The sequence below is a fragment of the Lissotriton vulgaris genome, unplaced genomic scaffold (assembly GCF_964263255.1).
Source record: "Lissotriton vulgaris unplaced genomic scaffold, aLisVul1.2 SCAFFOLD_1827, whole genome shotgun sequence".
Taxonomy (NCBI): domain Eukaryota; kingdom Metazoa; phylum Chordata; class Amphibia; order Caudata; family Salamandridae; genus Lissotriton; species Lissotriton vulgaris.
In genome coordinates this window covers 86,099-110,470 of record NW_028243189.1, presented here as the reverse complement: position 1 = coordinate 110,470, position 24,372 = coordinate 86,099, and the positions used below count along the sequence as shown (strand labels likewise).

The 24,372-nt window shown below is 44.3% G+C and overlaps 1 protein-coding gene across 1 annotated transcript in view; it reads left to right on the top strand.

Annotated features, from left to right (window-relative positions):
- Positions 1–7,919: 7,919 nt before the first annotated feature.
- Positions 7,920–24,372, top strand: part of LOC147668678 (uncharacterized) — a 32,374-nt gene continuing 15,921 nt past the window's right edge. Inside the window, exons 1-3 of the mRNA XM_086948526.1 lie at positions 7,920–8,125; positions 9,402–9,457; positions 13,689–13,705. Coding sequence (XP_086804652.1) covers positions 9,448–9,457; positions 13,689–13,705 — 27 coding nt within the window. The 5' untranslated portion in view covers positions 7,920–8,125; positions 9,402–9,447. The remainder of the gene's footprint in view (positions 8,126–9,401; positions 9,458–13,688; positions 13,706–24,372) is intronic.

Sequence of the window (24,372 nt, the reverse complement as noted above, 5' to 3'; positions counted from 1 at the left end):
ACTACTCGGGAACCCCTAAGTATAAGTCAGTTATCTGCGCTGCTTAGGTCGTTGTGGGTCAGGCGTGTTCTGTCCGCCTCGTTCCAGCCACTGACATTCTTCAGGAAGTTTTCCCACGAACCAGATTGTGTGGCTTCCTTCACGCGTTGAATGACCGCATCGTTGTCATACTGAGAGATGATGGTATCTGCTGTGAGGGCTCGGGGGCATTATCCAGTTGACAGCATGTTCACGAATGCCTCAGTTTGAATCTCCTGTTCAGTGGTATGATGTCCTTCCAGAGAGGGGTGACGTGAGAGAAAATCCGCCGGATTTCTTGCTCCTGGGCGTTAAACTAGGTCCATTTGATACTGTTGAACTTGGATTGGCCAGCGCTCTATTCTCGGCGGGGGGTGAGGAGCTGTGCCTCGGAATAAAGGTATCAGAATCTGGTGGTCCGTCACCATTCTGAATGGGTGCCCAGATATGTAGAGGTGAAAGTGATTACAGGCCCATTTAACTGCCAGGGCTTCTCTTTCAATTTGTGAATATCTCGACTCCGTCGCTATTAGAGCCTTGCTTGCAAACGCTAGAGGGGCCCATACTCCTGGCTCTGTTTCTTGTGAAATTAGGGCTCCTAGACCAACTGGACTAGCGTCTACTAATATTTCTGTGGGTTTGGCAGTGTTGAAATCCGCCATGGTGGTGCTATCTGGTGGAGAAGTGTGGCTCAGGGGTGGAGAAGTGTGGCTCAGGGGTTAGAGGCGGCAGACCCGGACGCTGAGATCGGCCCTGGACCAGGGTTCAATTCCCTGCCTCGGCGGGTCTTGGGCTAAAAAAAAAAAAATTCCACAGACTTGATAATTCTCGCTCCGGTGCCTTCTCGACTCACGGGTTCACACTCTGCGACTCTGGGCAACAGCTTGCTTAATCTCCACAACGGCCCCTTGCGGCGGGATGCCTGGCTTTCACCTTGTGGATACCCTGCCGGGGTTATCTCACAGGGGAATACCAGGACGGGTTCCCTAAGCAAGCGCCGGGTAGCTGTGCGCTATACAAGCTCAAATACATACATACATACATATCTAGTAGGGCAGTCTTGATCTGATGGAATGCTTTATCTTCAGTGTCGGTACATTTCCAAGAGTTTTTCTTCTTGGTTAAGTTCCTTAAGGGTTCTGCAATCGTGGCTAGATTGGGGATAAATCTCGCACAGTATTGTGCCATCCCCAAGAAGCTCCTTACTTCCGACGCAGTGGTTGGTGCAGGGGCGTTCTTGATGGCGTGTGATTTGCGTGGATCCACCTTGATTCCTTCTGAATCAAATATATAGCCAAAGAATTCAATTGATTTCCTGAAAAATTGGTGCTTTTCCTTGTGTAGAGTTATACCATACTGCGCAGGTTTCTGCAGTGTGGCTTTCAATCTGTGATGGTGTTCTTCACTCGTCTTGGCATGGATTAAAATGTCGTTGCTGACATTTAGTACCCCTTGAAGTCCAGATAATATCTCCTTGATGGTGTTCTGAAAGATTTCGGCAGCGGACGAGATTCCAAAGTTTAGTCTTTTGTATCTTCTTAGTCCCAGGTGTGTCGAGAAGGTCGTTATGTAGCGGCTCTCCTCCGCTAGCATCAGCTGATGGTATCATGCGTTAAGGTCTAGCTTGGAGAACCATTGGGCCCCATTCATATCCGTCAAAATGTCGTCTGAGGTGGGCGTGAGGTGTCGCTCTCGTCGTATCGCTTTGTTGGGGATCCTCATGTCTATGCATTTCCTGATTTTTCCAGGTTGGCGCGGCTTCTCTGCTATCACCATGGGGGATGCCCATGGTATTGGTCCAGACACCTTCTCAATTACACCTTGTGCCTCTAACTGGTTCAGCTGAGAAACGGGATTCTCCGGTGTCTCAGTGCTACTGGTTGTATGGCGGGGTGTATGTGTAACTTGATAGGTGGGCGTCTAATGGTTCCAAGGCCTTCAATAGGCGAGGGAAACATTTGTAAGATGTCTTCCGTCTGGAGTGCTTTCACTGCGTTTGCAAACGCAATAAGGCAGAGATCTTCTGCAGTGTTGCTCCCAACTAGTAGGTCTGCCTCCTTGTCTATCACATGGAATGTTGTCATTACTTCTTGGTCCTCCGCTTTGACCTGTACCAACATCTTCCCTCGGAACGGAAGTGGCTCTTGGCTGCCATAGGTGAGGATTCGGGCCTTGGAGGGAACTAGTTTTGGTCTTCGTTTCAGGGACTTGTAGTGTTGGATGCCCATTACATTTACAGTGGCACCTGTGTCGATGACTCCGGTCACCAGTGACCCATCGATTTGTATCTGGCACTTCGGCTGAGGTCTTCGTCTTTTATTCAGCTCACTGACAAATGATACGTAGTAACATTCATCGCCCTCTTCGGTGGACGACTCATCAAACCGTGGTTGCGGCTGTCGCTGTGTTTTGGCCGACCGTGATGCCGCGGCGTCATCTAGTGATAGTTGTTTTATGGCTCCGGTGGCTGTCTTTTTCCCTGAAAAACTTTGTCCGCGAAAACCTCCTCTGCATACGCTCGCGAAGTGGTTGGGCAATCCGCATTTGGAACAGGTCTTTCCACGTGCTGGGCAGCCATCTTGATTATGCTCCTCTCTGCCACAGTACCCGCATGGCGCTCGGCACTGCGTTGTGGTCGGCCATCTTCCTCTGCCTCCTCGGCTAAGGTTGCGAGCTGCGTCTACTTTTTCTGTCCTCACCGTTGTTCCTGTCTCTGAGCATGGATTTAGGGCCGCTTCCATCGCGGTTGCGTGGGCATCTGATAGCTCATGTGATCTGGCGAGGATTAATATTTCTTCGAGGGATATGCGTGGTTGCCTCGTAATTAGAGTTCTTAGGTGTTTGTTGCGACACCCCTGAATGAGTTGTGCAGTTACTTCCTTCTTTTCATCGTCTTCTGTGCACGTGCATATGAGATCTCTCAGGCGCGCATGAAACGCATCCATTGTTTCCCCTTCCCTTTGTTTGGATTGCCGGAATTTGAAGCGTTCATAGTGGGGGTTCAATTGGAGATCAAACTGGGCGTTCAGCGCTGTAACTGTCGCGTCATAGTCCGTGTCGGCCCCGGTATTTGGCAGGTGTTTGAACAGCTTATAAAGTTCTGTGCCTCCGAAGTGTAGTAGTAGTGACCTCTTCACTACATTGTCTTTTTCTATGGTGGCGGTGAAGTAGTTGTTGAGTTGCCCTAGCCACACTGCCCAACGTGGCGCTGCTGTGCCTGGGTCAATTAGCTCACTGAAAGGTGGCAGGGCTTGTATCTGGGAATGTGCTGATGGAATTGGAGGCTAAGCTATGGGGACCACTGCTTGAGCTGGGGGCCCTGCTTGTTGTGCTGCAGCTGCTGCTTGTGGTGCTCCTCCTGTTGCTCCTCCTTGGGTGTTGGACATATTTGGGCTTGGTGCTGGCGTGGTATTTCTTTTCTTTTCACCTTGTCCTTATTTTCTTCCTTGCCTTTGCCTTTGCTTGTTTATTGCTGTGTCTTAGCTGTGCTAGTTGTTTGGTTCCACGGTTATATTATCTCAACTGCCAGATCTAGGGCCCCTTTTGAGCTGTCTGTGGGCTTTCTAGCTGTTCCTTGGTTGCTTTGCACTTGCTCGTGCTTGTTTTTTCCATCCACCTCTTCTCTCTACTTTGATCGCGCTCCGCGCGCGCTGCCGTTTCTCCTCTGGGCTTTCCCAGCGCGAGTCTTCTTTTGGCCTTCCTGGGGCTTCGCGCTATGATGTGCGCGTGTGCTTCTTTCACCGCGTGTGCCTACGCGGAGCTTGTCTCCTCCGTGCGTCGGCCTTGCTTCTTCTGCGCATGCGCGCACTGCTGGGCCTGCCGGCGGAGCTTTCTCGGCTCGGCGTCTCGTCTCCTGCCGCTCGAGCTGCCCTGAGGTTCCCGCTACCGGTGCGCCACGCAGTTTCTGGCATATGCTGCTTACCGGTGGGTGGTTTCTTCCTCTGCTTTGCGGGTCAGTCCCGGTTTCTTCTCCGCCTGGCCTCGGCGCTGCTGCCGGTATTCTCGAGCGGTGCCGAGCTGGACATGCGGCATCTGCGGGCCGCGTTGGGTGAACAGATCCCACCCTCGTCGCCAGTGTGGGGATGGTGGACCCAAACACTCGGTTGACGCTGCTTGGCCGCGTGCAGGCCTAGGCTACTATATATAAATAATTAGACACGCACCCAGTCAGTACTGGTGCGGACAGGAAGTGCCGTGCCACTCCTGCCCTTTTATTTATAACCTTCTGGCCACGCCTGGCCAGAAGGTGATACACATGGTGGTAGTGCTTCCGGGGCTCAGGGGAGACCCTTGGAGCACTAGAGCGCTACAGTTAGTAACTCAAAAAGCACAGAGCACTGACACTGTGCCTGCAGGAAGGTTCAGTGTGTTGTTTGGGGCTAAAGTAACCTGGAATTCCTTTCTCAGTAATGGTGCATTGAACTAAATCCCTGCACCCGTGTGTTAGGAATCAAATCCTACTTCTACTAAACTGTAAAGTTTTTTTTCATTTTACATTTTTAATGGCTACTGTTGTTGTCATGCCGTGACTATGAGAGCTGAGTTGAGGCTCGGACCCAATGTGAAATTAAATTAAAGTATCCCCCATTGTTTTTTTTTTGCTGCCAGTTACAAGGATCGTGTCATGTTTCAATGCAGACCCACTATTCACATTTGCCGCATGGCAGTGGGTGTATGCAACCACCATACTCAGAGATGTGTCACTTTTGTTTGTGCACGAGTTAGTTTATGTCCTTTTATGTGTGCCTTTTATTTCCTGATTGCCACAGGTCCAGCAGCCAGGGAATGAGGCACCATTCGTTGTATGTATCCATATTCTTCTTTTTTCCTTCATCTGTTTTCCTGCAGAATGTAATCTTTGGTCCTAATGAATGCCTCTACAGGTGTGGCAAGGGTTTTCTGTAGGCGGAAACATCGTGATGTTCATATTGTATTGAACAATACCCAATTATTTTAACCACTACCCATTGGGGACAAAAATGCAATTGTATAGGTCCACCAGGACGTATTTTTTTGACCAATCTCTTTCCTCTGATGCCACTTAATTATTTAAACACCTATAAGGAATCATGACACCTCAGGGTGAGTGAGGGTTTTTGTCCTTTAATCTATTTGGACTGTCTCCGGGCACACTGAATTATTCAACCCCTGTCGCTCCTTTTTTGTAACACTGACCAGAATACACTTTTTGTCTGTTTTTATGATGCATAGTTCATATGGTCATCAATCAGTAATTGTTAAGCGCGCCTACTCTCTGCTAGGGTCTCAAGGCGCTGTGGGATAGAGGGACGGGCTGCAAGTTGCGATGGGCGCTGAGGTTCAATCGAAGAGCCAGGTCTTGAGATCCTTCCAAAATTGGGTTTCGCGGCGGGAATAGCCTGAGGTGGAGAAGCAAGGTGTTCGAGGTTTGGCAGCCAGATAGCAGAAGGATCTTCCTCCGGTCCTGGTATTGCAGATCCGAGGAACGGTGGCGAAGGCCAGTTCGGCGAAGATGAGTTGTTTGGTGGGTACGTGGAGTGGGAGGTGTTGGTTCAGGTATTCCTGAGGCAATCATTACTGATTAGTGCAATCATATGCTTTGGACTGATGTGGCTGATGAACTGTGATCGTGTACAACTGTAGCCACCTTCCATTTCCTTCCTGCAGATCCACTTGCTGAAACATTTTTAAAGCATTTTGTTTCCCCGCTTTTTATTATAAGTTAGATAATATTTCTTTACAAACTCACCAAAAAAGTCCCAGTGACTTTAATACAAAGCATTTCTTTGGTTGTGAGCTTGTTTAGAGTTCATTCAGATAATATTAATCAAAATTATGCAAACATTTGAAGTAATGTTTGTATTTAGTTTTTCAAGATGGAGGCATGTACTCTTATAAATGCTTTGTCCTCTGCAACTGATGGCTCTACCTCATTAAGATGAATTTCCAAAGTCGAAAGCAGCAACTTGACAAAACCAGACAACTGAAAAAGCTGTTAAAGTGAGTTATCATCAAGACAAAATAGCATTTCCACACTAGCCTAATAATTGTTGTGGAAACTTTATACTGAAACCCCGATAAAATCAAAGGTCCAGTGTATAAAAACAAACAAAAAACTTGCAATTCATAAGAATTAGAAGTTGTAAGAATAAATGCTTCTTTTTTCAATATAAGATGAAAGGGAAAAACGGAGACATGGTAAGTACTAAAAGGAAAGAAGGGAGGGGAAATGGTAGTAGGAATCTGGCAGGCACAAATAAACAACAGGTGGACCGGGGGCCACAGCCACACTGGCATTGCAGGTGTAGTCAGGTAGGTTAACAGCTAAGTGGGTAGACGGCTAGGGAATGATGGAGAGCATATTATATCATAAAATGTAAAATGAGTTTTTTTGAGGTGCACAAAGGAACCCCCTGTGAAAAGCAAAAAAAAAACACTGGCAGAGAGACCAGTGGAGGATGAGTAGGGGACTGGCGTGAGCTTGAAGGATTGATGCAAGGAGTGGGGGAACAGGTGGAACGAAACAAGAGAATGATTTAAGATGGGCTGGAAAAAAAGAAAGAATCTGAGTAGAAAAACACAAGACTGATTTTGTAAACCTGGTGAATGCTATAGAAGGTGACACATTTGCCGAAACCAGTTCGTTGCCAGAAGTAGTTTTCATCAAGTTTGATTTCAATCTAAATCACATAGAGCCCACAAACAAGTCTGGGTGCAGCTTTGCATTGCCTAGACCTCACGTTTTGCCACATCAAAGATATCTTCCAAAGTTACTTGTGATGAGGATGTTTTGATCAAGTAATTGTTGTCCAATCCACAAAAAATGCATACACTAGTTGCTATGCATTCATTAGCATGAATGGATTCTAAACCCATAACACACAGCCATAATGTAGCAAGGGTGGGTAACAGATTTTGTTTGTTAACAACTGTTGCTATGTCACAAAAGAAGTACAGAGCAGCAGTAGAAAGCAGGGAGCCCTTCTTTAATATGATTATAACTTATTTATAACTTATTTTAATATGATTATAACTCTGTGCATAGTATATGTTTGTATATGTAGGTTGCTTTTATCTATTCTTGTTTGTAATGATTTTAATTAATCAACAAATAAAACTTACTACTACTACACTACTACCCTTCTTTTGGAGAAGATGGATGGAAGGTGAGAGAGAGCGGTGGGGGTGGGGGCGGATGGCTGGAGACCATGTTTTTTTTTTTTTTTTAGATCTAGGGCAAGGAGGAGCGGCCATGTTACGTACAGCTCCCCTACCAATCTTCTGCCTCTACGTAGTACTTGAAATAAGGGGCTGATGATCTCGGAGGCCTTACAAAACCTCAAATTAAAAACGGGTAAAAAGTGAATTACGATGATGTTTTTTACCTTGTGGTTCCGAGTGACATCATCGACAACTCGACCTTCGCTCTCGTCTATTTCATGTCAATGTCATTGAGAAAATCCCGAAAATCCCTCGATTAAAAAATCCTCGTAATTCACTGTTGCTTGTCTTATATAATTCTATATATGTGATATTGTCTGTAATGGTCATTCATTTAGTCACAAACAATAGTTTGAGTCAATGAACAGGAATCTGTGGATGATTGAATACAGAAACAGAATGAGGCAGCGATTAGATGCTTCATTCTGCTCTTTGAACAATTGCTCAGATCTTTTTTTTTAAATACCACCGAGGGAGTGGCATTCATTTTCTGACTTAATAATACTGTATAGTGCCCGGACGATTCACGCAGCATTTTTCAATAAAAGAGCACTGCCACAGACGAGGGAGGGTCACGACCTTGAAAGTCTGCAGCTGGTGATGCCTTCCTCTGGTTTATTGCATGGGCGGCATTGAGCTCCTCCACTAGGATCTGCTCTCTGTGCATGGTCCAACCTCAGATCCAGAAAGATGAACATAATTATTGTAATTAAAAATAATCACAATTTAACCGTTTATATCTGGCTCATCTAGATGTGCTGTGCCACCACCTGACTGCATTTAATGACTCAAACTGCCTTTGATAGGGCGGGGTCTTGCCCAAGGGGCGCACACCCATTGCCAGCGCTCTATATAAATACCAACCTCTCGACAACGTTTTCAGATGCTTGACTGACCGTCCATTCAGGTAAGAGATGAGCTCTGGGAATGTGGTTTGTGTCGGTGGAAACTCTTTGATGTGGGTGCATGTTTCAAGCAGGCCGCGCGTTTCAGAGGCTTGATTTAATTGCACACGTGTAGATACAGTGCATAATGTAAGCGTCAGTAGTACTCGCTAGCAAGTGTTTGATATATTTACCTGTGCAAAACTGAATTTTTGAAGTTGATTTTTGAAGTTAGTACTTTGTGCCTAAAAGATAATGTATGTCGCTGGAGGAACTAGACAACTCCAAATATTTTAAAAAAGAAATTCGTAGCGACAGAATGAAACAGAAGAATGTAACTGCTGTGAGATTAACCCTTTCAGGCCATTTATAAATTGTAATTATTTTTATTGGCATATTTGTAATTATATAAATTTGAAAACAGATGCAGTCGGATTGCTGCCACAGTGGTTAATTAAAAATATATTGTAATTCCTTTAATCTAATATTTTCACCTGGTAACTAGAGTCTTGAGTGCCCGGTCCCCTCTTGTTGCATCTTGTCCTCTATCAATCTCAGGCTTGTCATCTCCTCTGACATGTTCCACCACTGCAGCCCTTTGACAAAAACCCAGGTTCAGGTCCTCACAATTTCCGAAATTGCCTTTCCTTGTTCACCATCTCACTAGCTAACTTCTCCATACTCAGGAGAGCTCCTACCCTTTGTCGCAGGAGGACATTATCTTCTTATCTTTGGCCCCATGTAACAGGCAGATGGTTTCTGAGTGGGATCCTAGTAACCTCCCGACGCACATCGGTTGTATAGCGCCTGGTAAAAGTAGTTAGGCGCTTGTACCCAGATAAAGGAAGACAAGATGTGAGAAACAGTGATCGTCCTGGTTCACACAATCTGGTTAAGATCATTTGTTGGAATATAATTCAGATTTTCTGATTTCTGAGCCTATAATTTAGTCAATAAACTGAATTTATTCTGCACGTTTATTCAAATATCGATAATTACACTTCGGTATTACATGCTACCTTAGCATTAAACAGCAAAAAGACATTTCACTATCCTGTTTTCTGCTGTAAAAATAATCAAATGAAACTAGGTTGACATCATTTAAATCTTACCAGATGCATAATTCTTTGCTGTTGTGTGAGTGTGCGTTCACAGCTCCTGTCAGGTATTAGGGATACAAATAAGCCCACATATATCTAGGGTTATGTTATTATTGATTAATGCATCGCTACAGTTCAAAGATTACTGTTCCTGTTCATTGTTTTGTTTTTCTCTAAAGTAAGTTTTTTTCCTTCACAGACCCTTGTTTTTTCTTTGGCGACATCAGACCACAACCTCCCAAGTCATGGACCACTGTAAGTGATTGTTGCTCTTAATCTCTGCTTGTCATTACAATCTCAACCTCTATGTTCTTTTTTAGTTATGAAAGGTTTATTGGTAATTTAAATAAATCACATCAGCACAAATCATTGACACACCATAATAAACCAATGCAAAATAGACACATTAAAAATCAAAATAATCTCAAACTAATGTATTAAGCATTGTATTATCTGAATCCAGCAATAACGGGGTGGACAGCCATTTACAGTCACTGCAGGCTGATGTCCCTAAGGCTAAGAGACACCCAATACCAGTGCTGCTTTATGCAGATGATGCAGTACATTCTAGAAAGAACACCGGTGGGTCTGCAGAGACTGATGAATGTATTTGGTCAACAAAACTAAAACATTCACCATGGTATGTGGCCAAATGAGGAAACTGTGCAGAACCTTCCTTACTGACAACAACCCAATAGTCTCTTTAAATTCTTTTTGCTACTTGGGGATTATATTTGCAGGCAATGGCTCATGGACATAGCATGTATTGAATACTAGAGCTAAAATGAGTAGAGTCTCCCAGGGGATTTTTAAATGTGCCTCTAAACTTGGTAGCCGACCCATTAAGAAAATGGTAGATATATATAACCCAAGGGCTTGACTACTGCTACCAACAGGGGTAGGCCTTTGGGGGCCATGTTAATGGCTTTGATCTGCAAATAGAGGAAGACACGTTTTAAAACGGCTTTTATGTTTGCCACTTTGTGCACAAAATACTATTGTTCATAAAGAGGTTGGCCTGCAGTTTTAAGAAGACCACCTTTTGGTGAGACCTCTTTTACTATGTTTATCACTCTTAGCTGAGGAAGAAATTAGCTTCATTAGAACTATTATCCCAGACTGTCTAGCTTTGGATAAGGCTCTAAGTATAGCTTGGCTATCTTATAATACCTCTCTTCTTGGTAAATTGTTCAATTTGTCAATCTGATCTGACCCTAACCAGATTACACCACTAACCACGAATAGGATTAAAGACATATTTTTCCAAACTTGGTTGGATAAACGTGAACTAGATGAGAAAAAATCGTCAGTAATATTCGTTACTGGATAGGAAGAGAGGGCCAACAATAACCTATTAGAAGTAACTAATATGAAGCACCGTTTTGTGCTGGCGAGGCTGCAATGTGGTATTGTGCATCATTTAGTTGCCTTCCCTCACACGAGGTCTTGCCCCTCCAATATGACTACCTGCCTCTGTGATGGATAAAGCAAATACAGCACATTGCACTTTCTATTGTTCTGCAAACTGTATCAGGATTTCAGGTCCTCTATTTGAAACCCATGTTTAATGCCCAGACTATCAGATCTCACAAAGTTGCAATGAAGTACATGGTGACATCATGTGACCCCTTTGTGTGTTACAATGCTGCCCTTTTTATATTGAATGGCATTAAGGTAAAAAAAAAAGCATATCGCGACAGCTAGGGAATTAAGCACTATGTATTTTTTATTGTTTCTTAGACCTATCTGACCTTTTCGATTGATATATTTTAATGATTGTTCCATAGAATATTTTAGAATAATCGTATATATGAATTTTAGGTGGTTTCACATTGTACTTTTTATATACTATGCTGTTGAACTAGGACAGGGGCTGTATACTCTACTGTGTTTTACGTACTAAACAATTTGGAGATTTGGATGATTTGCCTGTGGATTTTTATTGTATGTATCTATGCATTTGTATGTGTTTTATTTATGCACTTATATGGCTGTATCGTTTTTCAGCTGAATAAAGTTTATGAACTGAACTGAATCCAGCAACAATTTAACTTTATTTGATTATTCTACAATACAATCATAGAAACAGGGTAGTAATGCAGGGTTAATAGGAAGTGTGCTCACACAGTGTCAAGATGAATGATCATTTATGCTGATGAGCATTCAGCGAATGAGGGTTTTAGTGCAATAGCCAAAGTTCTGCTCTTCTTTTGTAACGACTTTGTAGGACTTTAGGTTTACTTTCAAATCATTGCAGCCTTACAGACGGATTATACAAAATTGAAGCACAATCAAAGACTCGATCATTAATCTTCGAGCCAAACTCTGCAATAGGCCAATGGGTGTTCAATACAATCAATTTTACCCATTTTGATATCACAAATGTCAGTTTCAAAGTTGCTCAAATAGTCCACAAATTGGCAGGAGAGTGGGTTTTCCCTTCCTGGTCAGACTCTTTCTAGCCAGTAGGGGTATTGCAGATACACCATGAATTATTGACTCGCCCCACAGAAAGCGTCACTGATTCAATGACAAAGAGTCAGCCCTCTATTCCCATTCCTCTAAATGACTATGGAGTATTCTCTCCAAGGACTCACTAGTGCTAAGATACAGTAATTGCAGGTACCTCTCTAGTGCCTCTCTTAAAAATGACTAATTACTGTACAATGTCTGATTGTAGCACACAGAGGGTAGTTCCTTTGTGATGTCACAACACTGTCATCAACAAGCATTTGGGAGAATATTTTCCCAATCCAGTGCCATCTTCATCAGCCTCCAATACACAAACACAGTCTGCCACATGAAGCATATATGTCATAAGTAACAAATGCATCATAGTATGGACATATATATTATTAGAATATGGGAATGTTGGAAGCTCCATTGAAAACAATGGAGTAGCTCCGGGCTTATAATGGCTGGTATACGCCCAGAGCTCCAACATTGAAATGCTTCTTTGTTCACAACTGTGTCTGTGAACAAAGGCTTCAGGGAGCCTGAGGGGATTTCAATCCTCTCGGGCTCCCTAAAGCCTTTGTTTAATTTGTTAGAAAATTCTGCCCTGTAGTGGCAGAATGTTCTAATAGCCTTATAACCCTTCGTAACTGGGCTATACCAGCTATTAAAGTCCCGCTCCTTTGTTAAAGTCCCTCGTCTTCGGCTCGGGCCTTTAACGTTGGAGCGGGCCTTTAATAGCCGGTAAAACCCACTACGGCGGGCTATAATGCTATAAAAGACTCCCCCTTTCATCTAGTTTGTGCTGTAAGAAAAACATCTACTCGCATTTTACTTTTTCAAAAAGTGAAAAAACTATCAATTTACTTGAAAGATACATTAGCTATTATTAATCACTTGTTGATAAGTTTCATAGAGTGCTTTACCATATCGGTGTCAGTAAACAGTTAATATATTGTCATGAATTGAGCCTTTCGAAACGTCTTGATTTAAAATCCATAGTGAAGGGAGGAACAAGATGTTTGTTGCTCAACACATAAACTTAAATGTCATTTTTTTCTACAAAATATATATTTTTTTAAACTTCATAAAAAAGACAGTAGCAAGTAAACACCTCAAACATTGATTAACTGGCTCTAATGCCCTATCTTTTCAACATATACAACAAAATAAAATATTTATGGATTCCCATTGCACATCATTGCTTAATGCAGCTGTGTTTCATAGATGTATTTATTTAGAACTGTTTATAATGCATAACCATCCCTCTGCTAGAGTCTCTTGTCATCATCTTTTTGAATTTCCAGATTATATAAAGGTGTACACCAGCAGTGTTTAGCATCCCTGATAGAATTACAGACTAAACATATAGAAAACCCTCATTGGGTTTCCACATAGGGTACCGAGTGCATACTAGGTGTGCTTCAACGCCTGATTACAGCAGAGCAGGTATTTCAGTGACAGGAGTGGAAAAAGAGAAAAGTTAAAATTGTCTTGAGGACCCCCTCCAAGCCTGGAGAGAAATGTTTTCATACTGGGGTCCTGGGACATGGTTATAAAATGAATGCGGCTATTTGTAAGAAAAAATTGATCTAGATGGTCTACATGTTTCAACCTTAATAGAGTGATGAACAATTCATGACAATATATTAACTGTTCACTGCCACTGCCTTTTTACTTTGGCCTTAGACTTAGACTATTTCTGGTCCTGAAGAAATGGGTGTTCTGCCACTTCTGAAAATGTTTCTGCAGTTGTTTTTAGCACATTCTATGCATTTTCATTTCCCACAAGTTGATGAATACCTGCTCTCAAATTATATTTCTTTTCTTTGATAAAAATGTTCATTCTTCAATAAAAAAAATGAATATTTCACTAGAAACACTTCGGTGTCATCACCACACAGAGGTCTCACTTTCCAATAGTAGAAGAAAACATGCATTATGTAAACATGTTGCACCAATGGAATTTTTGTTCAAACACAACATCAATTCAAATATTAATTCAATCCAACATTGTCTTTTTAATTTGCAGCGCAAAAGCAGAAGCAGGTAAGATATTGTACAGTTTACTTCTAAGATGGTGCAAATTTTCTAAAATGAAAACTCAAACAGATTCAAATGATGCCATTTACCTTCACTCTACAGTGTGTAAAATGATTCAAAAGAAGAGTAGATTTCGACACAACTTCCGACTGCAGATTTTCACCTAAGTGTAGACTTGAATGTCTCCATCCTCTGAAATCAAGGAGTGGAGACGTCTAATACTGAATGTACAAGTTTAGAGCTCCTACTAGTAACTTTCCATACGTAGGTCATATACATACACATTATAGTTCAGGATAATTTGCGTTTCTGTATGCCCATAGGAAGAAACCAAGTAAAACATGTTACACATAAATACGTGCATAGTAAGCCCCTGACACCCCCTAAAATTACATTTTAATGGAAACTACAAACATAAAATAATTCAAACAATTATTTATAACCTAATACAATACAATGTTACAGGACATGAACTCATAATTTGTGTATTATTTTTAAGTTTTATTTATCATTTTTAATACACTTATGACATACATAGCAGCCCACGGTGTGGGAAAAAAATATGTACTAAAGAAAATTTGACAATAGCGGAAAGACCTGCCCAATAATGTTTTCATCATTGCAACATATACTGCACATTTGAGCATCCCATACCACAAGGAAAAAACAACAGGTAAGCAAAGAGGTATTGCTCCCCACAAGCATGGTGGGAGAATGTGAGTGCTCAACAACAGACAACAAAGGCCTGTTCACCTATGTCTGGGGGGGCGAGCTATGGCAACTAGGTGTTAGTACTAGTCAGAAAGTCCTTGAAGACTTGGATCTTTGGAACCTTAGATACCTTCTGCTCATCTCTCATATAAGTGAGGGACCTGTCCTCCTTTTCCCTCTCCCGCACAGCACCAGGAGGCTCCTTTCGGACTGATAGTTGTGCATTCGAAATAACCAAATCAAATCAGTAATGTCGCAAAAGGTGAGGCTTCAAAGCCATTCATCAACTATCGATGTGCGCCAGTTGCCCCAATGTAGAGCAATCTTGTATTTGGCCAGCAGAAGAGCCATCGCGGAAAACCTACAGGCCGCCTTAGGAACATCATGCACATAGCCCAATAAGTGGAATGGGTGTCACAGTAAACTCCACCATTAGGGAGAGTTGGGCAAACACAGCAATCCAAAACTCACCAAAGTGAGTACATGCCCAGGTCATGTAGGCAAAGTGAGGTATCAATATCACAGCACCTAGGACAGTGTGAGAACCTGGAGGGTTCCAGGTTAGCCAAAAGACTAGGTGTAGTGTAGGTGCATCTGAGGAATTTGAAGTGAATCAATTTATGTCTGTGGTTGGGAGAAATCAATTTGGTTTGTAGGCGGCAAAACTACCATATTTTATCTGGCACAGGACGTTCTTACTCACACTCCCACAGGTCTCTGAGACAGCCATCTCTTAAAGGGAGTAGGGTCAAGCTGGCACAATAGAGTACAGAAACTAAGTATCCGCCATCTGCGTGTTCTATCAATGTGGTGAGAGGAACAAACTCATCAGGGGCATGAGGATAAGTAGAGAGCTGTGTGTGCAGTGAGCTATATAATAGCCGCATAACAAAGTGGTCCATAGGGGTAGCCCTAGCAAAATGCATGCTTTCATCATGTGAGAGAACATTTCAACTCAACCCAGATCAACTTAAACAAGAACAAGTAACAAGCTCTTCAGCATTGCAAAAAATGTGTTTGTAAGAGTGGCAGGGATATTAAAAAAATAGGTACAAAAATGAGGGAGCACACTATTTTGACAATGGCGATGTGGCCCGCCATGGACAGAGGCAGACTAATCCAACCTCAATCTGTTATTAGGCATTCAATTGCCTGACCGCAGTTAAGATGCAGGACCTGTTCCTTGTTGCGGTGTACATGGATGCCAATATATTTAACTGTTTCCTCGCACCACAGAAGGGGGTATTTGCACGATGTGGGAGTTGTAGCTGCACTAAGCAGGAATAGCTCAGACTTTCCCCAGTTTATTTGGAGTCCAGAGGACTGATCAAATATTGTGATCTTGCAAATGAGAGGGGGCAAATTTTCCGTGGGGTGTCGCACAAACAGTAAGATGTCATCGCCAAATAATGAAAATAGCAAGGGGTCAGTCATGAACTGTAGGCCTTGGTGGAGGTGCCTCTCTTGCAGTTGCTCAACCAAGAGGTCCATAGCTAATATGAAAAATAGGGACGATAAAGAAGAGCCCTGCATCCCCCTTGTAATCAGAAATGGTGTGGTAATTGAACCACTGGCCCGAATGTGATCCACACGGTGAGAGTAAAGAAGCCAGATAAGGGAAGTGAATCTATCTGGAAGGCCCACTTTCCGCAACGTAGTGAGCATAAAAGGCCATTCAGGGGAGTCAGAGGCCTTCTCCGCATCAAGAAGTGCCATAGCAGCTGGAACGGGAGGGGAGACTCCATTAGGGCTTGAAAACTAAGCGCGCAGGAGGGATGCAAGTATGTTAGCCAAAATCTAATTATCAAAGTTCAACAGTGAAAGAGGCCTGTAAGATTGAGCGTATAGGGGGTCATTGCCTGGTTTGGAGGGAGGACGATTACATCTTTGTGTAGAGATGGTGGTGGGGTGCAAACCTCCAATGATTCATCAAACATGGCTTGAAAGTGGGGTGCGAGGAGGTGCTTGTATGTGTTATAAAACACCCCATAAGCCCATCCAGGCAGGGGACCTTGGAGCCATCCAGGGAGTAATAACTTTGATGAGCTCGTCAGCAGTGATTGACTCACTGAGTTAATAGGGGTGATAGGGGGTACAAGTGATGTACCACCATGATGAAAGATCCCAGAAGTGTGAGTGTAGAGACCCCAAAAAGAGTGACATGGCACCAGGGCGAAATGCCTATGTCAGTGCACGCACTGCAGCCAACCTAGGGCCCAGTCGAGGGTCCAGAACACAGCCGGCTCTGGGAAATATCTAAGAAAGAGGTATCCTCCACTACAGCATGTACGAGTGCTGCGGCATCTGTCCCGGGCCCCGACTCGAGAGAGGTCAGAAAGCCCCACATAGGTACCCTACAGCAGGGCCTTGGTTAGGGCAAAGAAGCACAGCACTGCGAAGGTGAGCAGGGGCTGTTAATGGAGGGGCACAGCAGCACAACTCAATCAATCAATCAATCAATCATTTATAAAGCGCACTGCATACCCGTGAGGGTCTCAAGGCGCTGGGGAGGGGGGCACTACTGATCGAACAGCCAGGTCTTGAGTATCCTCCTGAAGGTCAGCAGGTCTTGGGTCTGTTGTAGTCTCAGTGGGAGGCTGTTCCATGTCTTGGTGGCAATGTGGGAGAAGGATCTCCTGCCGGTGGTTGTTCTTCGGAAGCGCGGGACGGTGGCGCATGAGAGGTCGACGGAGCGTAGCTGGCGATTGGGGATGTAGAAGGAGAGCCGTCTGTTGAGGTTGGCTGGGCCGGACTTGTGGAGTGCTTTGTGTGCATGGATGAGGAGCTTGAAGGATATCCTCTTGTTGACGAGGAGTCAGTGCATGTTTTTCAAGTGGGGGGATGTGGCTGTGTCGTAGTACGTCAAGGATCAGTCGTGCTGAGGTGTTTTGAATGCGTTGTAGTCGTTTGACGAGCTTGGTCGGGGCTCAGGCGTAGAGGGCCTTTCCATAGTTAAGTCTGCTGCTGACGAGGGCCTGGGTGACTGTCTTTCTTGTACCTGTTCGGGATCCATCTGTAGATCTTGCGGAGCATGCGGAGGGTGTTGAAGCAGGAGGAGGAGACGGCATTGACTTGCTTGGTCACTGAGAGCGTTGAGTCGAGGATGATTCCCAGGTTGTGTGCATGGTCGGTGGGTGTTGATGCTGCCCCCAGTGCAGTCGGCCACCAGGAGTCGTCCTAGGCGGAAGGGTTGGAGCTGAGGATAAGGACCTCCGTCTTGTCCGAGTTCAGCTTCAGACGACTGATCTTCATCCAGTCGGCGACGGCCTTCATTCCTTCGTGGAAGTTGGCAGTGATGGGGTCCTTTATGAGGGAGAGGATCAGTTGAGTGTCTTCGGCGTAGGGGATTATGTTGAAGTTGTGCTGGTGGGTGACGAGTGCGAGTGGGGCCATGTAAATGTTGAACAGTGTCGGGCTGAGGGAGGATCCCTGGGGTATGCGGCAGATGATCTCGGAGGCTTTGGAATGGAATGGGGGAGGCGGACGCTCTGGGTTCTGCCGGAGAGGAAGGAGTTGGTCCACTCCAGAGCCTTGTCTCAGATCCCTGCGGTGTGCAGGCGTGTGCGTAGAGTGCGGTGGAAGACGGTGTCAAAGGCACCGGAGAGGTCTAGGAGGATGAGTGCTGCGGTCTCACCGTTGTCCAGCAGGGTCCTGATGTCATCGGTGGCGTCGATGAGGGCAGTCTCGGTCCTGTGGTTACTCCGGAACCCTGACTGGGAAGGGTCCAGGATTCTGTTTTTCTCGAGGTATCGGGTTAGCTGTCTGTTGATGATTTTCTCAATGACCTTGGCCAGAAAGGGGAGCAGAGAGATGGGCCGGAAGTTCTTGAGGTCTCTTGGGTCTGCCTTAGGATTTTTGAGTAGGGCGTTGATCTCTGCGTTTTTCCAGCTCTCTGGGAAGGTCGCGGTCTCGAGGGAGAGATTGATGACGTTGTGCATGTGGGGTGCGATAGATCTGCTTGCTTTGTTGAAGACGTGGTGTGGGAATGGATCTGATGCAGTGGATTGTGCTCATGGTTTTGATGGTGTCATCGACGCTCACGCTGGCCCAGGCTAGCAGGGGGTCATGGTCGATGGTGTGCGGAGGGTCTGTTGCCCAGAACAGACCCTGTTCTGGGCAGAAAACCTGTTGCCCAGCACAAAATGTCCCAAGGGTCCCACGCGGGTGAGGAAAGAGGCTGCACACAGCAACAGGCAACGGGCCAGCAGGATCCCAGGTTGGCAAAGGCGAGATCACAGGCAGCAACTGGGAGGAGGGAGAAAGGCATACCGGCCGTGCTGTCACTAGGATACAGAGGGTAGTTGGGCCTGGGACTCCTGCAGTCCAAGAATGCTGCTTTAGGCGCCGGTGGGCAGGCCCACTACTCCGTCCCCAGCTGGAAGGTTGGGCAGAGACAGCCACCAATATAGGCTGCAATGTAGGCCACTACCCTGGCTGGCAGCCCACAAGGCCCCGAGCAGCACCAGCGAGAAGGAGCCAGGCCAAAAAGACTGCTTCTCCAAACAAGGGAGGATGGTCGGTGCTCAAGGGACTCCTACAGTCTGAAGGGGTCATCACAGTTTAGTCTGAGCCCTGCTTCTAAGTGTCATGGTCTCAGCCCAATATAGCCGCCAATTTTACTGAATAAAGGTAGACGGGCCAAGGGCAGGCCCGCTCTTCTACACAGGCATCAGGCAGAGCTCCCACGCAATCCCCCGGTGGGAGAGGTGCGCAGGCCCAGCATCAGCAACAGCAAGTAAGGAATAGTCAATGGTATATGGGCCCGAGTGTCAGCCACAGGCCTCTTGCTCACCCCCAGTCCCTGTCACCACGTGGCCTCTGAGGCTCAAGTCGGGTTACCCGCCACGCAGAGCAGCACACCACCTCCTCCTTCATTCCAATCCTGCAAATTTTCATTGTGGGCAGTGCTGCTCCATCTTGATGGGGGTCGCCACTCCTACGATGGCTGCGGATGGCGGGACAAAATCCATATCAGGAGGAAGTCGGAGGCTGGACCTTCAACGCTGTGCAGCCATCTTGGGTGCAGGCATAGACATGCCCCCACATTCTTTATTTTATAAATATTATCTTTTACCAAAATAAAAAAAATTCTATCCTTAAGTAGCTTAAGTATATGTAATAAATATTTAACCCCTTCCACGCTCATGACGAGCTGGGCTCGTCATGGCGTAGCCTCCTCGCACGCTGATGCCGAGCCCAGCTCGTCATGAAGCATGGGATTTTGAAAATCTGAGCATGCGAGCAGAATTCTCTGAGCGCGGATGCGGTTAAGAAATTAAATAATAAATATGTTTAACTAATGTAAATTATTTTTTAATTTTAAAACAAGTTTAAAAATAAAAAAAATATTTTTTTTATATAAGGTAAATTGTAAATAAAAAAATATTCAAGTATCCATTTTGTATATTTGTTAACACTCAATTATTTTTTTAATTGAAAAGTTGAAATAATGTAATTGTTTTGACATAATTTCCCATGGGTAGGTATTTTAGGTCACAATCCGCATTTGTTTCTATGGGGGTGTGTTGCAGTATCAGTGACTGGCCATTTGTGATGCTTACTCCAAGGGTGGGCTGGAATACATTAAATTCTGTTTGGTGGCTTTTTGTAATTTAGTAAGTTTAGAAGGGAGTTTGTGGATGGCTATAGTCTTACTCTTTTGTGGATGTGCATTTGTATTTGCCTGTATATGCCTAATTGCTCTTTATATTTTCCTAAACCCCTCCTATTAAGGAGCAGATATTCCCTTTTTTCCAACCATTCCTCCTTGTCCCTCACACATTAACCCCTAAATCATACACTTACATGTTCAGAGATCTCTGCCACGCTGGCGGAGATCTTCTCATAGAAAAGATCAGAGAGGCAGAAGCGGAGGTCTCATAGTGTAGGAAGCGTACATTAGAAATAGCATGTTGTAGAATGTGAGTACTATCACTGTAGTGCTACTACATATACTACAGAATGCAGTTTGTTAATAGGCATCAGTGGCTGGAATGACCTGAAGGAGGGTGGTCATCATAAGTGGGACACTGAAAGATCAGCACACCCAGAAGAAAGACTCAAGGCCTTATGATGACTTTGGCAGTCTTCAGCTGGGATCCCCACTGCCACAGACCCAGGAGGCACCAAATGGCTAAACCCAAAAAAATGCAAAATTTCTAAAAGTGGCATTTTCAGAATTGCAATTTAAAAATAAATCCGACTTCACCATAAATTGTGATTTTAAATTGTGATTCAAGTGACATCAAACTTGGGGTCTTATCTGTTTCCAATTGGAATTACTCTTACAAAATGTAATACGGTAATTGCATAGTTAAACTCTGGAAGAGATAGGCCTTGCAGTGGTGAAAAACAAATTTAAAAAAAGGGTTTTTTCACTACCAGGATATGTAAAACGTAAAAGTACGTCCAACTTTTCAAATACACTGCACCTTGCCCTTGGTCTGTGTAGGGCCTACCTTACAAATGACCTCCATGTATAAAAATAAAAGTTTGGGCCTGGCAAGAGGTTTAACTAGACAGGTCGACATGGCAGTTTAAAACTGTACACACAGGCTCTGCAGTGGCAGGCCTGAGATGTTTAAAGAACTACTTGAGTGGGTGGCACAAACAGTGCTGCAGGCCCACTAGCAGCATTTAATGTACAGACTCTGGGCACATGTAGTGCACTTTACTAGGGAGTTACCAGTAAATTAGAGATGCCATTTGTGGATAAACCAATGTTACCATGTTTAGGGAAAGAGCACAAACACTTTAGCACTTTGTCAGCAGTGGTAAAGGGCTCAGAATCAAAAGGCCAGCAAAGACAAAGTCAGCAAAAACAGGAGATCTGAAGGTAAAATTTTAGGAGAAACCACACCAAGGATGCCCCAGACCTACATCGTACATGTCAGTTGTCCACTGTATATGAAAGGTGTAGAGTAGATGTCAGAGATGCCAACATTAAATACAAGAGATGCCCACCATACACATATGCACATGCAGATCAATATAAACACAGAGCAAAAAACATCTACACTGCATCGTATATCCAACATTTTCTCCCACATTTTGCTTTACTAGTTGTCACTTGCAGATGTTTTTGAGATGCTCACTCTGAAGCTCAGACGCATGAGATAGCTTGGCCCCAGAGGGGATGAGAGATTCCCATAAACTATGGACACACCCAACCAAATGGCTAAGTGCTGCAGAGCCTGCCTTGGGCTACAAAGTAGGAGGGCTGCAGGCTGCTTTTCTGACTCCTGGACTGGAGTTGGTGAAACGTCCGTGCAGTCCCAGGAGAATTCAATAGGGGGCTTTTGTGCTCTGCTGAACTGTTGCCAAGGCTTACTGCAAAGCTGGAGAGATCTGAGTATTTCACGACTGCCTTGCCCTTATCCATGCCTTCAAACACGCAAATACACTTGTGAATTTACAGCCTGATTCATCAAGCCGAAATCAGCTCGCAAAGGGTCAGATTCTGAGAATCTGGCTCTTTGCGAGCGCTATTTTTGCATTTGGGATTCATCATCCCAAATGCAAAAATCGGTAATTGCTAATTCGCTAAATTGCGAGGAATTACATTTAAGGAATCTCTATTTGAGATTCCTTAAATGCAATTCATCAACCATTTTTAAATTGCTAATTCGCAATTTCGGGCCGCTATTTATCGAGAGGACATGTGTGTGCGCAACACCTGTTTCAATTTGCATTTAAGGGGTGCTACAGGGTGTCCTTTGGCCCATAGGACTGAATGGGGAGTTATTCCTTATTTGCGATTAGCAATTTGCTACTCGGAAATAAGGATTGTGTAGGAATCGCTATTTATTTAGCAATTCCTACATGAATCCCGTTTTGCAAGTCCTTAATAGCGATTCCTTATGAATCGATATTAGGGGCTCGCAAAACGGGAGATTGATGAATCAGGCTGTTAGTGACAAATTGAAGTTATGGTGTGCATAGGGGAGGGGTGGAGAAGGGCATTGTTGTATGTGAAATTCAGCAGTTAGAATATAATAGAGCACTTCAGCAACCACCTCCTTTCTTCTTTTTCTGGTGGGTTCTACCTTCAATACCCCAATAGAGGAGATGCCCTAGCTTACAATGTATATTTCAGGTAAAAAGCTTTCTTCTTACACTTCAACTAAAGCCTTAGCATCATGAACATAAAGGCCACAAACAACCCACCAGGTATAAGGCATTATACCCCTTAGACTAATACCTCTACTAGAACAGGAGGAACAGGACTAAGACGCAGTGCTGCAATTAGTATTTGTCTTCCCAGGGAGGGGCATTGCAAAGCAATAGAGATCTACATCTCAGGAACGTGGGTACATGTTCAAAGTGCTCAGTCTATGGAGACACGGTTTGCCATTTCACAAGTGCCCTTAAATAGTATGCTAGGGCCACCACACTTAGTGAGATGTTAAATATCCTCTTGATGATGATAGTATGGTGTATTGGCACCACGCACAAGCTTTGGTTGTATACAGTAACATTAAAAAACATTGCATGACCACTGTCTTTAATTTAAGTAGAAGCTTGTTCATACATAATTAGTTCCATTTGTTATGGAATGGTCAGGCCCCACAACAGTATCACAGCGGAGATTATTTTATTGTGAAATAATGTCCCGCTAATACCCATATTACACAGCCTTCTTCTGAAGAATCAGTCAACCTCCACTCTCCTTGAAGCACAAATATTTTATGGGAGCCCAACGTACCACACATACAATATTGAGGTGCAAGGGTTTTATAGAGCACCCACAGATCTACCTCCCTGTGACCATGAATGAACATGGTGAAACTGTTGTGAGGGAAAGTAGGTTGCCCACTGGTAGTCTGCAAAAGTCCCCATTCATTGAATAATGTGCTGTGTTTGGTGGTCCCGCCTCCAGCCTATTTAGCCTAATAAATATGTAGTTTAACAGAGTATCCTAAGATTCTTATTATTCTGTCTGACAGGTTTCATTTTTACTACCACCCATATCTCATAATAAAGGGTTCAGTAGGCTGGATGTAGCCAAATGGGAGAGCCCATTAGGTCCTGACAAGAGCCCTGTGACAAGGTTGCACAGCATTGGAGGGCAGGAAAACCTTGACCACGAACATGAGATAAAGGAGCTGTTCTTATTCTCTGTGTATCCCATCAGTATCTTTGACTCGGTATACACAGGGATGAACATAGGTAATAAGAAAAGCAAATGCCCTTCATTTAAAACACATTTAAATGATAGTGACCTTTCTTGCCTACAAAACAAGTGCTCATTCTAAGAGCTGTGGATGAGCCCACCGGGCAAACACTGGCTGGCAAAGAAGCATCTGTAGGATGAAGCAATCCGAAATTGTCATTTTGATTACAAAGCCCACTTAGTATTTTTGACACATTTTCCTTCAGCACAGCCTTTAAAGCTCAATGCCCAGGGTACCAGAGTGTGAAAAATAAGGTGCCCACTGTTTGCTTATTTTGAGAGGGATTTCCTGTCGGCATTATGAAGTTGATTCCCAAATAAGCATATTTCTAACAAAACGCCACATCAGCCCATACGGTGCAGCCTCTAGTTGCCAATCCTCCATGGCCTGTATGCTCATCCCCGATTTACCAATACTCCCATTACTCCGGCAGTCAATAGTGCTGCTACTCCAACAGCCAGTATTGGTCACCCCCATTGGCCAGATTTGCTTAGCCAATATCTGCCATTAGTGCTTTTTCATCAAACCCAATAATTCTCATCCCTCAATAGACAGTGCTGTGCAGATATCAACAGATCATATTGGTCATCAGTAGATATTTTCAATTCTGAAACATCTAGTTTTGTATATTCCATCAGCTAGTATTGTCACTCCCCATCAGCAGTCATTATTCATCCTGGAGAAGTGTGGCTCACTGGTTAAAAGCGGCAGACCCTGAAGCAGAGGTCGGCCCGGGACCAGGGTTCAATTCCCGACGCGGCAGGGTCTTAGGTCAATGTTCGCGGACTC